We start from the raw sequence: 14,095 nt of genomic DNA, 5'->3' as shown, positions 1-14,095 counted from the left end.
GTATAGAATTTAAATACTGTCTCAGACCATCGTAGTTGCCTTTACGAAAGCAATAACCCTTCCCTTTACCCCTGATGGTAGTTACCTCCTTGAGTAAATCCCACTTTAGCACACTGTGATCACTGCCACCTAGTCGCTCCTGTATCTGCAGATTCTTAATGCATGGAGAATCACTACTGATAATCAAATCAAGAGTATTGCTCCCTCTAGTTGCCTCCCGAACATGCTGATTTAGAAAAGAATCATCCAATAAATCCACAAAAGCCTTGCTAGTGTGTGAGTAACCAACCCACAAATTCCAGTCAATATCTGGGAAATTAAAATCCCCCATTATAAGACTCTCTGATTTACTGGCCCACTCTATTTCCCTGTACAGTTTCTTATTATACTCATCAGAGTCATTAGGCCTATAGCACACTCCTACTCTCAATTTTGATCTCCCAATGCTTATGTCACACCAAACTGACTTGACACTGCCCTGTTCAGCGATGTCGACTGGCTTCACTTCCTTGGATTTTATGTGTTTCTTAACTAATAGCGTAACCCCTCCTCCCTTCTTATCCTGTCTGTCCTTTCTGTAGACGTTGTACACCCCAAATTCCAGTTCTGCATTCCTTATATCTGTGTGACACCACGTCTCTGATATCCCAACAATATCTGCCTTTGATGTTTTAGCAATACCTCAAATTCATCAAATTTATTTACCCAGCTCCTAGCATTGGTGTACACGCAAGTATACATGCACCTGTTCTTTTTCTTAGCTACCCTAACACAGCTCATGTGTTTACTTGTACCCCAATGACTCCCAGCAGTCTCTGAAATATCCTGCATCTTATTTTCCAAGCTGCTGCTCATTCCAATAGAAGCAGTGCAAGAATCACTTTCACCTCTGCCAGTGGCTACTGTTAATCTATTAGTCCTTGTATACCCCCAATCTAGCAGTTTTCCGACCCACCTAACACTGCCTCGATAGCATCAGCAAACATTCTTGCACCCTTTTTATTTAAGTGTATCCCATCCCTGTAGAAGCAATCTCTCCTGTTAACAAGTACAGACCAGGCTGAAAAAAATTCTACCCCTTGAGCCTTACACTTAACATAGATGGGTTGGCTATTGATGATCATGCTCAGGTAGCTGATAAACTGAATGAGTATTTTGCTTCTGCATTCACACATGAGTCATTCCATGAGGGGAGTGGCAGAAGTTTATCAAACGCTAACAGGGAACTAAGTGATTTTGTAATAACAGAGCAAAGTGGAGGAGAAATTGTTGAAGTTAAACATAAGGAAGTCACCTGGCGTGGACGGGATCTATCCAGTTATATTAAAGGAGGCAGCAAAGGAAGTAAGCAAATCCTTAGCCATAATTATGAGAGCTTCCTTGGATTCGGGAGGTCCCCATGGACCGGAGGTGTACAAATGTATCACCAATTCACAAAGGAGGTTCAAAAGATGACACAAGTAACTATAGCTCTGTTAGTTTAACTTGTGTTCTGGGGAAAATAATGGAATCACTGGTTAAAGAAGCATTGCAGGATCATCCTGGACAAGACTGCAGTAATAGTTAAGACACAGCATGGGTTTGTCAAAGGGAGCTCTTGTCTGACTAATTTGATTGGTTACTATGATGTGGTCACAAAGGAACTGAATGCCAAAAATAATTTTGATATCATATACTTGGATTTCAGGAAAGACTTTGATACTGTTGCACATGGAAGACTGCTGTACAAATTGGAGAGGTATGGCATCAAAGGTAAGCTGCTACAATAGATAAAGGGATGGTTAAGTGGGAGACAACAGAGTGGTAATCAATGGACACTGCTCTTCATGGACAAATGTTATTAGTGGAGTTCCCCAGGGTTTGGTGTTGGGCCCACTGTTGTTTTGTATATTTATCTATATTGATTAAGGTATATGAGGTTTAATGTCCAAGTCTGCAGATGATACAAAGGTTGGCAGGGTTGTTAACAACAGTAATGACAGTATGCTACTCCAACTGTATCTATATAAGTTGGGAAAATGGGCTGAAAAGTGGCAACTGGAGTTTTAACATTGACAAATGCAAAGTACTGCATATGGGTAATTTTTTTTTTCATTTTCATTTGAGTGAGCTTCCATCTCAAACTGCATATGGGTAGCAATAACTGAAGAGAAATGTACCAACTGGGTGGTACTACACTCAGGGAAGTGGAAAGTGAAAAAGACCTGGGGGTAATTGTGCAGCCAAATATGAAGTTTGCTGAGAAGTGCAGATGGGCTGCCAGGGCAGGTCATGGAGTCTTGTCAGTGATATATAGGAATTTTGCTAGCAGGGACAGGGAGGTGATAATCCCGTTATAAAAGGCAATGGTCAGGCCACACCTAGAATACTGTGTATGAGTCTGGAGGCCTCATTTTAGGAAGGATGTAGGTTGCTAGAACGAGTACAAAGAAGAGCAACAAGATTGGTGATGGGAACAAAGGGTGCTCCTACCAAGAAAGGCTTAAATTCTGCAAATTGCAGCACCTGAAGAGTAAGCACCTGTGAGGTGATCTGATTGAGGTGTATAAGGCCTTGAATGGGTTGAGCAAGCTGAATGCTGATGGGATTCTTCATCTTGCTCAGACTAAGAACCTGAGGGGGCACAGTTTCAAATTGAGGAAAGATAGTTGTAGAATAGATGTGTGGAAATTTTACTTTAATCAGCGGGTAGTTTATTGGTGGAACAAGCTTCGATCTTTTGTTGTGGAAGCTAATAGCCTAAATAAATTTAAGGCTGAGCTGGACAGGCATTTGGAACGAATGGATGGATGAAATGGGAGGGTTTGTGTTTTTTTGGCTGATGCTGCATAAGCTTGCTTTCTTGCATCGTATGCCTCTAATAATGCTAACAGTATGTGAGGCTGTATGTCAGATGGCTTTCTAAAAGAAACTGTCTAACAAGATTGGTAAACATTTTTGATACGATAATTAATTTTTTAGAAAGCAAAGGAAACAGATTTAGCAAAGGAGATCAGCAAACAATACGACTTGGATTTATCGAAAACATAATGAAGCATCACTTCGACTTCAAGGGAAATTAATTATGGTAATAGACTGCAAACATGTATTAAAAGCTTTTGCTGAAAAACTGGAAATATTGAAAGCAATTTAATGAGAAAACAATTTCATGGTATGCAAAAGTAAGCTGAAATCAATGACTCCCTCACCAAGAATGACCTTTAGAATTATTCAGATAATTTTTCTTTACAAGGTGAAATGAAAAATAGATTTTTACATTTATTTTCTTTTGAAGTGAAGCCATGGATGCGATGCCTCATCTGCTAGTGAAGAAATTCAAGGAGGACTCACTGAATTAAAATGTAACAAAGAATGCAAATATAAATTTTAAAAAGGCAGAATGGCCGAGTTGTGGGGATAAAAAACAACTAAACTTCTTTATCCAACAATGTGGTCTGAAAATACTTTGTTTTCCAATGTCTTATATGGTTGAAAGTGGTTTTAGTTCAGTAAATAAAATATAACCAAAGTAAAGAAACAGAATTGATGTTCAAGGGAAGACATTAGAATTAAACTTACTAACATCTTACTGAACATTGAACTTTTAGCTAAGAAGCATCAGGCTCAGTGATCCCTTTGAATAAAAAGAGTAAGTATAAAGTATTTTCTTGTTTAAAATTTCATGGGGTCGATTAGGAAAAAAAATTGTCTAAAAAAGCCCTTTTTTTGGGGCGATATTAAAAAAAGGTTGAGGAACATTGCTATAGAACCATAGGGCCAAGTATTTAAGTAACCTAAGTTGGACTTCACTGTTATACCCTATAATTAAACTTATAATTTATAATAAAACACAATAAAATAATTATATAATATCAGTGTAGATACACCATAGTTTTCCCATAAATTAAACTATGTATGTAGTGTAAAGGCATTGTTTTTAATTGTATCTCATATTGTGGCTACCTTCGCAATGAAATACCAGGTATTGCACTACTGTGAATAAGTAATGCTTTTCTAGTAGAGAAGACTACTGTTATTTATTCTCAGTGGATACCACCACCCAGATGGCATTGTTTCAAACCTGTTGACCTATCATTAGTGGGTGGGCAGGTACCCTGATAATGCAAACATGCCATCACAGTTGCGAAGTGGTTCCGTAATATGAGAAATGTCAAATGGTGAACAAATGATGATGGATTTTAAAGATGATATGCACAGGGCATAATAGCATGTGGGTTTAAATAACTATATAATATTGGTGTAGATACACCATAATTTACCCATAAATTAAACTACATATGTAGTGTAAAGGCATCATTTTTAATTGTATCTCATTGTGGCTGCCTTCACAACGAGCTATCGGGTATTGCACTACTTTGAACGGTGCCATCTAGGTGGTGGTATCCACTGAGAATAAATAACAGTAGCCTCTACTAGAGAAGTGTTACTTATTTGAAGTATTGCAACATCCGGTATCTCTATTGTGAAGGTAACCACGATATGAAATACAATTAAAAACTGCCTTTACACTATGTAGATAGTTTAATTTCCGGGTAAACTATGGCATACCTAGACGGCCTCCGTAGCCGAGTGGGCAGGAGCGGGAGTGCAGTAGCACACGCTCTTTGAGTAGACCGGGGTTCAAGCCCCTGACTGCTGAATACGGTCGATCTGCCAACCCGCACTGGACCAGCGTGGCAGATTATGGTCCATTTCCCTCAGCATGAATTGTTGAGGAGGCTTCCACCCTGCAGTGGGTTGATAATGGCTGCACTTTACTTTTTTACCTACACTGATATTATACAGCAGACTCTCGATTTACCGGGATTGGTTTAACCAGGAAGCAGTTTAACCAAGACACTTCGACTCCAAATTAAAAAAAAATCAAAAAAAAAAATCAACCAGAATTCATAAAATTCATGTAATAACTAGAATAGGTATAAACAGATGTTTTGCAAGTCGTAAATAAGCAACAAGCAGGGTGTTATAAAGTCATCATTGGGAGATTATTATCTTTGCAACCCCCCTGTCTTCACACCTGACGCTAAAAAAAAAAAAAAAAAAAAAAAAAAAAAAAAAGAACAAATGTTTAGTTTGTTTTAGTATGCCGCTTTGATTGTTGTGTTCCACTGCACCGAAAAGAGAAAAATTTTATTTTGTTATTTATGTCAGGGATAACGAAAATTTTATTTTTGTTTAGAAATCGCAAAAATGATGGGTAAACGCAAAGAAGTTGCACTTTCAATTAAACGAAAACTTGAAATTATTCAAAAGTTTGAAAATGGTGCATCCGTTTTCAAATGAAATCTCTAATAAACCATTATAATGATGACCAAACCATGTGCGACAACGTAAAAAATAAAGGGAACCTATTAAATTTAAAATTTACATCGAAAAAAATAAAGGGAAGCATTGTATTGGACACATGAGTAGTGTGTGGTAAGTTTTTTTTTTTTTTTTTTTATCTATCTCCATATTTTTTATGTAGATTGCTGAACATTTTTGGATACAGTAAGAGAAACGTACCAACTGTGTGGTACTACACTCAGAGAAATGGGAAAGACCTGGGGGTAATTGTGCAGTCAAATATGAAGTTCGCTGAGCAGTGCAGACAGGCCAGGTCATTGGAGTCTTGTCAATGATATATAGGAATTTTGCTAGCAGGGGGGTGATTATCCTGTTATATAAGGCAATGGTCAGGCCACACCTAGAGTACTGTATACAGGTTTGGAGGCCTCATTTTAGGAAGGATGTAGAGTTGCTAGAACGAGTACAAAGAAGGGCAACAAGATTGGTGAGGGAACAAAGGGGTGCTCTTACCAAGAAAGGCTTAAGTTCTGCAAATTGCAGTGCCTGGAGAGTAGACACCTACGAGGTGATCTGATTGAGGTGTATAAGTCTTTGGGTTGAGCAAGCTGAAAGCTGATGGGATTCTTCCTCTTGCTCAGACTAAGAATCTGAGGGGGCACAGTTTCAAATTGAGGAAAGATATCTGTAGAATAGATGTGCGGAAATTTGCCTTTAGCCAGCGGGTAGTTTTTTTTTCTATAAAAAATCTATATATTTTTTTTCATGTAATCTGTGATTTTTGTGTACCTTTTCTAGAATAGTTTGTTTTTTATGTAATATTTTTTATACTGTGAAATGTTTTGTGATAGTTTTTGTTATTTGTGATGTGGGAAATATTTCGTGTTATTTTTTATTCGCAGTGTTAAAATTTTATCATGAAAAAATGTATCCATTTCCCTAGTTGTAAAATAAAAAAGAATAAAAAAGTCACGCATCTGCTGAGCACGTGCAGTAGATGGTTTATTATTATTACCAGCCATATAGTGCAAGAAAGCCTGAGGCTTATACTGTGCACTAGCCAAAAAAAATTTCTGAGTTGCCCTGAGAGAGAGAGAGAGAGAGAGTCAGAAGTAGAAGGGAATCACCAAGAAAGAGAAAAATGACGATATCCAGCTCAGGACCCTGGGTGTGCCAAGCCCATACTTCCCAGATGTGAGCCCCTGAGGTTATTTTTATGTGAAACATCCTTTGCTTTTCTTTTAGATATTTTGATTTGTATATATTGATTACGAAATAAAAGAGCTTTTGTATCAAAATGTGAATGATCAATAAAATATCAAAATATTTTATTGATCATTCACAAATTTCCATAATTTCTGGAAGACAATATATAATGGATTTATGATAACTAAAGTAAGAGACTGCAACGTATCTAAATGTCTCTGAAAACACCGTCAATTGAGGTACCCGATCTTAGTTGAAATGACATACATAGCTGTTCAGGGCACCTAACAAAGGAATGTTACGTGCCCGAACAGCTGTGTATGCAATAATGCGAGATGAAAAAAGAAATTGTTGACAAATCTTTGTATTGTGACGTCATACTATTCAAAAATTCTAAAAAGTTAGAACTTGAGATATTGTACTGGTCACGAAAAAGGTGTCATGTCTCTAATCATGCTACTAGTGAGTGCCCCACACAGACTAGTGGTGTGAACGTGGGAAGTGCCTCTGACAGACGCCTCAGATAACGTCACTTCTGTGACCGATCAGATTTACTCGGTATGTATCCCCCCAAAGGATATTTCACATCAAAACGTCGGTAAAAGTGCAAGTGCATTGTTCAAATATTCACGACTCGCCACTGAAGGTAACTAATGAGCAACTTAATAGATTGTCTGAGTTAGCTTCTGAGCCTACAGGTGAAAGATATAACTCAGACAATCTAATAAGTTTCTTCATTCTTCAAGAATTTTGAGATTAGGAAGCTCACTTAAATTGGATGAATAGGAAAACTGGCATATAATTAAAATAGTACCATTTTGAGATTTGCCAAATTCATCTATATTATCTGTTTCTGCATCCTCATCATCATGTTAAGAAGAGGGAAGTGCCAATCTCTTGGAATAAGTTAACTGAGCCTTGCTGGAAGTATTCTTAGACCTTCTTGAGGTTTATGACTCAATTTCACGGTTTTGGCTTTTACAGTTTCTGAAAAATGTCTTCCCGCAAATGAAATGGGAAAAAACCTTTTTTCTGCTCTGAGTCTCTTTCTTAGAGTATGGCTTATTTTTTCTTCTTAATTACTGCCTAGACTTGAGAGGGACTGCTTTAAAGCAACTCAATTTCTTCTGATCCTTTTCAGCAATTTCTTTATCTTTCCAGATATCTATCTGCCTTTCAAACTACAGTTTATATGGATGATGAAAGATTCTTATGCTATCAAGATCTGCACATTCCTGCACTTTTTTGAGCAAGCTTCTTTTTGTTTCCAATTCTTATGTCTTCAGATAAACCGTTAGCTCTCTTCACAACCCTTAGAGCCTGGTCTACATTTCTAACATTCTTACAGTTTCTTTAAATCATCATAAACTCCTCTTATGAACTGATGAAAAATTAGTCTATTGTCAAATTCAGTTCAGTGGTAAAAATACAAATTTGATGTTGACAAAGTTGGAAAGAATGTGATGGGCAATTGTCTAATGTGCAAAATTTAAAAAAAAAAATTTTTCTTTTTTTTTTTTTGAGGTTCAGTGTCCCATTTACAAAGTTGCATTTTCAGAAATTAGAGATATCATCCATACTTTTTTTATTTGAATGTCGGTTGACCAAAAGTTTTGTTTTTAAAGCACCTAGGATTTTTCAGTTTTTACCTATCACCAGAAGCTCTCTTTTTTTCAATTCTGTACATTTGAATAAAACAGGACGATCAATGTTTCAAGGGGGAGACCAAGAATGAGATGGCAAGACATGATAAAGACCGATGTCATTAAGAGAGGAGGAAACTGGAGTCAAATCAACGATGGAGAGAAGTACACAGACAGGGCATGATGGTAAGGCTTCATACGTCGACCTGTGGAATAGGAACGATGACAGATGATGATGATCGATCTTTGGATTGTTTCCCATCTGTACACTTTTCACTTTTAAACTTAAGAGACATGTCTTAGAGCAATCTATAAAACAAACCAGCTTCATCAGTATTAAAAATATCACTATAGCCTTTTCTTAATCAGGGCCAGATATTTTCAAGAAAGTTATTAATGGTGTCTTCATTTACATTGGCAGCTTCACATCTTATCATAAACAATACAATTTCTGCTCTTAAATCTATCAGTTCACCCAATACTAATACAAAATCTGAATGTCCTGGTTGATGAGCAAATTTTTCAGCTTGAAGTTTAGAGCAATGCCACTAATTGGAATTTAAAATTTTTTTGCACTTTAACTAACTCTCTATAGTTGTTAAAGTGATAGCATTTTTATCAGCTATGCACTTTTTCACTACCTGTTTATTCATTTTTTTTAAAGGCTCTAGTAATTCTTTCCTGATTTTTCCATATGATTGAAACAGTAGAATTAAGCTTTACCTTTTTGCAAATGATCATATTACTTCCTCCAGTCTAACTCACAAATGTCCACTTTCTCCCCTGTTGTGAGAATTTTTACCACTGCAAGATATATCAAAATTAAAATTAAATTTGCAAACCACAAAAGGTTACATAATACAAATTAAGACATTTCTAAAGATTGCAAGATGAAGGAAATTCAACATTAGGAGCAATTGTGAAAGTTGTATGTCCCTTTGCAGTAAAATCTCACTGGTTAGTTATGTACATTTTCTGCAAATTGAAATTCATTTGAAAGACCTAACTTAATTTTCACTTTTTGCCAAATGTGATACTTCATTGTAGCTGCATTTAGTACACCACACTCTTCTCCATGATTACTCTGCATCAAGTGATAGTCGCCTATTGAGTTTGTGAGCATAAAATGCTACAGTATGCTATTTTTGAAACATGCTGATGTTTGTTGTTTCTGTATCATCAAGAATTAAGCAATTTGTACAGCATAAGCTGCTTTCTCATGGTTGTCCCATATCAAATGACAACTGCCTGTTGCATTTATAGGTGTAAAATGTACAGGCATAAATACTATCTTCCAGTGTTGTTTATTGCTACTTAAACATGTTTTTGAAAACACCATTATCACAGAGTCTGTTTTTGATGTGTATTTAACTAGGTGTCTTTAATGATGTGTGTTTAACTTCAAACAGGCCCTTCTGTTAGCATCACTATAAGTTGTTGAATTTAGTAGGTAAAAAATGACATAATGGCTTCTCATTATGCCATATGCCTTTTTGCTTGTGGAGCTGTTGGAAACAGTGTAATAAACATAATTGTGATCTTTTATGATTTTTCTTATTTATTACCTCCAACTGTTTTCTGAAATTAATGAGGCATAAGGTATTGTCATTATATCTGTAAGACTTACATTTATTATGTTTGCTATAAGCAGGAAAAGTTTAGGGACAGTTATTTCACTTAAAATACATTACATCCAACATTTTTATTTCTTATTTTTTTGCGAAATCATATTAATAAGCCATGATCGTGTTATAACCAGAAGCTCATCATAAACAAGCTCTACTATATGTGTTTTTTTTTTTTTTTTATTATTATCAAATGAAACTAAATATATATTTTTAAAGGAAGAGAAAGAAGTAATATTACTTTTTTTTTTTTTTTTTTTTTTTTTTTACCTGTGAAGCTGTTGAAAACCATGTAATAAACGTCCTTGTGCTCTTTTATGATCCTTCTCCTTTATTACCTCCAGCTGTTGTTTTCTTAAATTAATGAGACGCAATGTATCATATAAAAGCTTTTCCTTGACCTGTCTGTCTACTACACTGTCAGTATTGAAACTAGGAGAGTGATTAACCTAGAGTGAGTATGTAGGTGAAGCATAGATTTAATGTAAGATTTGTACTACATGTAATTAAACATATCTAAACACCAAAAGACTTAAATTTATATGTTGCTCTTTGGGCTCAAATGATTCCTTTACCTTCTTACAAATTATATAGTTTAAATTGTTTTTCAGTTTATTCTAAAGGTTTTCCAGGGGTGGTAAATCTTTTCCAGCAGTAAGCCACATATTATGTTGGAAAATTCCCCTTACCTAACAGTATATCCAAAGGCTACCAGAATCAATAACCCACCCCTTGATCCTCGCCTGATGCCACTAAATGATTTTGGTTGTTACGTAAAGAAAGTTTATGCTGAGCTAAACTTTTAAGTATTAAAAAGATTAATAGATTTAGATTAACAAATCAATGTCTGTCCATACAGAATCGGTGTCGTGAGGAGATCACTAACTCTCCTTCTTGCCTGTGCTAAATTAATACTAAAAGGTGGTAAAAATATGAACTGTAGGTTCCTATCACATTGAAACCCTATCATAATTCCTAACAGTAAAAGTTATTTAAACTCACTGTTCATCTTCATTTCTGATTTTTAAAATCAGTTCTATAATTTTTTACATTATTTTTTCACAAATAGAGAGGCTGGCTACCGGAAAGAGCTGCATATGCCACACTGCTCTAAAAAAATTCATTTTCAGTTAGGAAGGTTCTCAGAGAGACTCCATATTTATTTTCCATTTTGGTGAGAATGTTTGATTAGATCTCAAATAGATTACATTAGAGTGATGTATAGAAGACAAAGGATCCATTTTGCTTACCCTAAATAACTATTAAATTCATAAAGAATGTGCCAGTTTATTGAATGTGTTAATCAAATTTAATTGAAACAGCTGTTCTTTAGACATTTAACCTTAGACATAGAGTAAACCTTCAATTTAATGGACTAATAGGGGAGAAGGAGTGTCCGTTAATGCCGAAAGTAACCTGGGGGGGACATTTTTTATTGTTCTTAATGTAAAAAAAAAGCTTTAATACAATATGCAGTACTGTACAATATAAAATTGTTCCAATTTGGCCTTTGATTTACGGATATCAGAAACAGCGTTTTTTTTTTATGCCGTAAATTTCACAAACTTGTGCTACTGAGACATCTTGTTCTAATTTCTCAATTAACTCTAATTTCTGTGCCACATTTAAGTTCACGTGCTTTCTTTACACTCCTCTTATCACTTTATGCCATTTTACATTGTAAGAGTTGCAAAATTATTTAATAAATAAAGGCAATTCAGAAATCACAGAAACACTCTGTATACAACCTGACTGCACGATAGCTTGAGGCAGACTGAGACCGAAACAAAGTGAGTCGGTAGACCTGCAGTTTAGTGTCCTGAGTCACGTTCAGCTCGCAAGTCACCGCCTGCTCTTATCTGTTATCTGGGAAAACAGCTATTTGAACACGTTTTCAGAAAGAATAAAAAACAATTTCCTGAATTTAATTAAAAAATAAAAGTAGGTAATTATCAAAACAATAATGGAAATAAGTAATTATTATTAATTTTTAATTAATAATAACACTGAAATTTTGTACAACCTAAAAAAAATAATATGGTCGGGATTAATATGTACATTACTGTATTATTCCAGTCCAATCCGTTAAATCTGAAATCCATTATATCGGAATCTGTTAAATCGAGGGTTTACTGTATTTCTAACTTGGTGTATATTTTTTCTTTATTTGATAGTTTAATTTAATATTCAACTGGAAAGCTTCTGGTGTAACAGAGAAAGAATGAAGCAATCTAAAAATGAATTAACTTTTATTCGGCACTAAGAGCTGTGCATTTGTTGCAACTTTCCCCTTATCTTTTTAATCATTAAAGCAGAACCCTACTATTGTCTTTGTCCTCCAGCAACTCATTGATCACATGAATAACATAAATCATTCTTTGACTAAAACTATTGCCCATCTTTTTTTTTTTTTAATGCAGGAAATAGCAATAATCCAAAGAGATCATATCTAGTGAATATGATGGATGTGACATCAGTTCATGACATCAGTTCATAACTTAAATCATTGATTGTTAATTGAGGCCTTGTGATTGGAAGTGGAGCAGTGTCATGTAAGAAGAAGCTTCCCCTTCAGAGTTTCCCACTGATGCTTAGCTTTTAATTGCACATGAAATTTCAGTATCAAGGAAAGATAATATTCATCTACAATGGATTTTTCCTTTTGAAGGCAATGAGTATATATAACACTTTCTTGGTCCCTAAAAAAAGGATGACATCACTTTGGTAATTGATGGAACCCTTCAAAATTCTTTATTGTATCATTCTTTTTTAGAGTGGTACAGTGTTGAGACAGTTTGGTTTCTGTCCTTTGCCAAAGAAAGCAACTGAGAACCTGTAGAATTACTTTCAGAAAAATACAGAATCACTCGACTAGGCCATAAGGAAGATAGACAAGTGGCATACCCCGCTGAACCTAAGCAAGGAGACCCAGACAGAAGAAATGAAAATAGAAAGATGGGCAAAAAAGACACTCCATCAAGACTACACTGATAGAAATGTCTTCCAATGAATGGCTCATGGAAGGGATACTCTTCCCTGGATCTGAATGATTTGTGCTCGCCATCCAAGACCAGGTAATCAACACCAGGAACAAAAAAAAATACATTGCCAAGGAACCCTGAGTGAAAATGACATGACGATACCACCTGGGCTCACAAACAATCCAATACATCACTGCAGGATGATCACCCAGACAGAGTACATTTATAGACACGACCAGGTTGCCAGGATAATATATCAGAAGCTAGCAAGAAATATCAGTTGATCAAAGAAAGTGTACTGTATTACAAGTTTGTTTGTTATTTGGTTTTTAGGAGCATTAGCAACTAAGGCCATATTGCTCTGGGAATATGTTGTGGTCATTCCCTGACCTTTCCGCATCCTCAGTATTTGGTGGTGACGGGCTTGAACCCCAGTCTAATCAAGAAGCGTGTGCTATGCACAGCTGCTCCTTCCCACCTGGCTACAGAGGTGCTCTGTATTACAAGTATGAACCCCATACTGTACTAGAGACCCCCACCCACATGCTGTACTGAGCCCCATGCCATAATAATGGACAAGAGAATCCTGCACAACAAGCCGGATATAAACCTCATTGATAAGAAGGAAAAGGCTACCTATCTGATTGACAGAGCAGTGCCCAACACTGGCAACCTCCAGAAAACCTACGGAAAGAGATCAGGAGGTACACAGCCCTAAAACAGGAGGTCAAAGAGATGTGGCATATGGAGCTAGTAATGGTCATTCCGGTCACTGTGTCACCCACCAGCATGGTGCCAAATACCCTACAAAAGGACATAGCTGTAATAGGTCTCCGAGAGACCACTTACAAGGAACTCCAGAAAGTCGCAATCCTGAACACCTGTATGCTAGTCAGAGAGTTTCTCGACCAACAGTAATAGCTGGACAAAACAACCACCCTGTGCATGTACCAGTAACTGTCACAGGGTGGACCCCCCCCATCACCATCGGGGAGAAAAAAATAACATAATAATAATAGTCCAAGTCTTTCTTCTTTTTTTTGAAATTATTGGTTTCAGTGGACCACACACTTATTTAAACTTAAAAAAAAAAATTGATTTACATATATATAGAGTGGCAAACAAAAAAAAAACTGTATCACTTGTGAATTTTGCAAATAATGTGTTTTGCGCTGCATTGTGCATTGCAGAAATGTTCGAAATGCATTTGTTAGATGGGATATATATCTCTGTGAACAAAATCCAATAAAAAGACTCCACCTGATATACCTAACTGCCATAAATATCTTCCCAAAGGGTAAAATGCATAATTAATGGAAATATGAGAAATCATGCAAATTGCAATCACGACAAC

At 36.0% G+C, this 14,095-nt stretch overlaps 1 protein-coding gene across 1 annotated transcript in view; it reads right to left on the bottom strand.

The window, feature by feature from the left end:
* LOC150085358 (tubulin polyglutamylase ttll6-like) overlaps positions 1-14,095 on the bottom strand; it is a 96,976-nt gene that overhangs the window by 12,509 nt on the left and 70,372 nt on the right. The window contains exon 7 of the mRNA XM_090374540.1: positions 10,031-10,209. Within this exon, the coding sequence (XP_090230666.1) occupies positions 10,031-10,209 (179 nt within the window). The remainder of the gene's footprint in view (positions 1-10,030; positions 10,210-14,095) is intronic.

This window comes from Mastigoproctus giganteus, chromosome 5, assembly GCF_048544385.1.
Source record: "Mastigoproctus giganteus isolate SK-2022 chromosome 5, ASM4854438v1, whole genome shotgun sequence".
In the NCBI taxonomy this organism is placed as follows: Eukaryota; Metazoa; Arthropoda; class Arachnida; order Uropygi; family Thelyphonidae; genus Mastigoproctus; species Mastigoproctus giganteus.
Note: the sequence above shows the minus strand (reverse complement) of the source record. Positions and strands in the feature narration are given on the sequence as shown.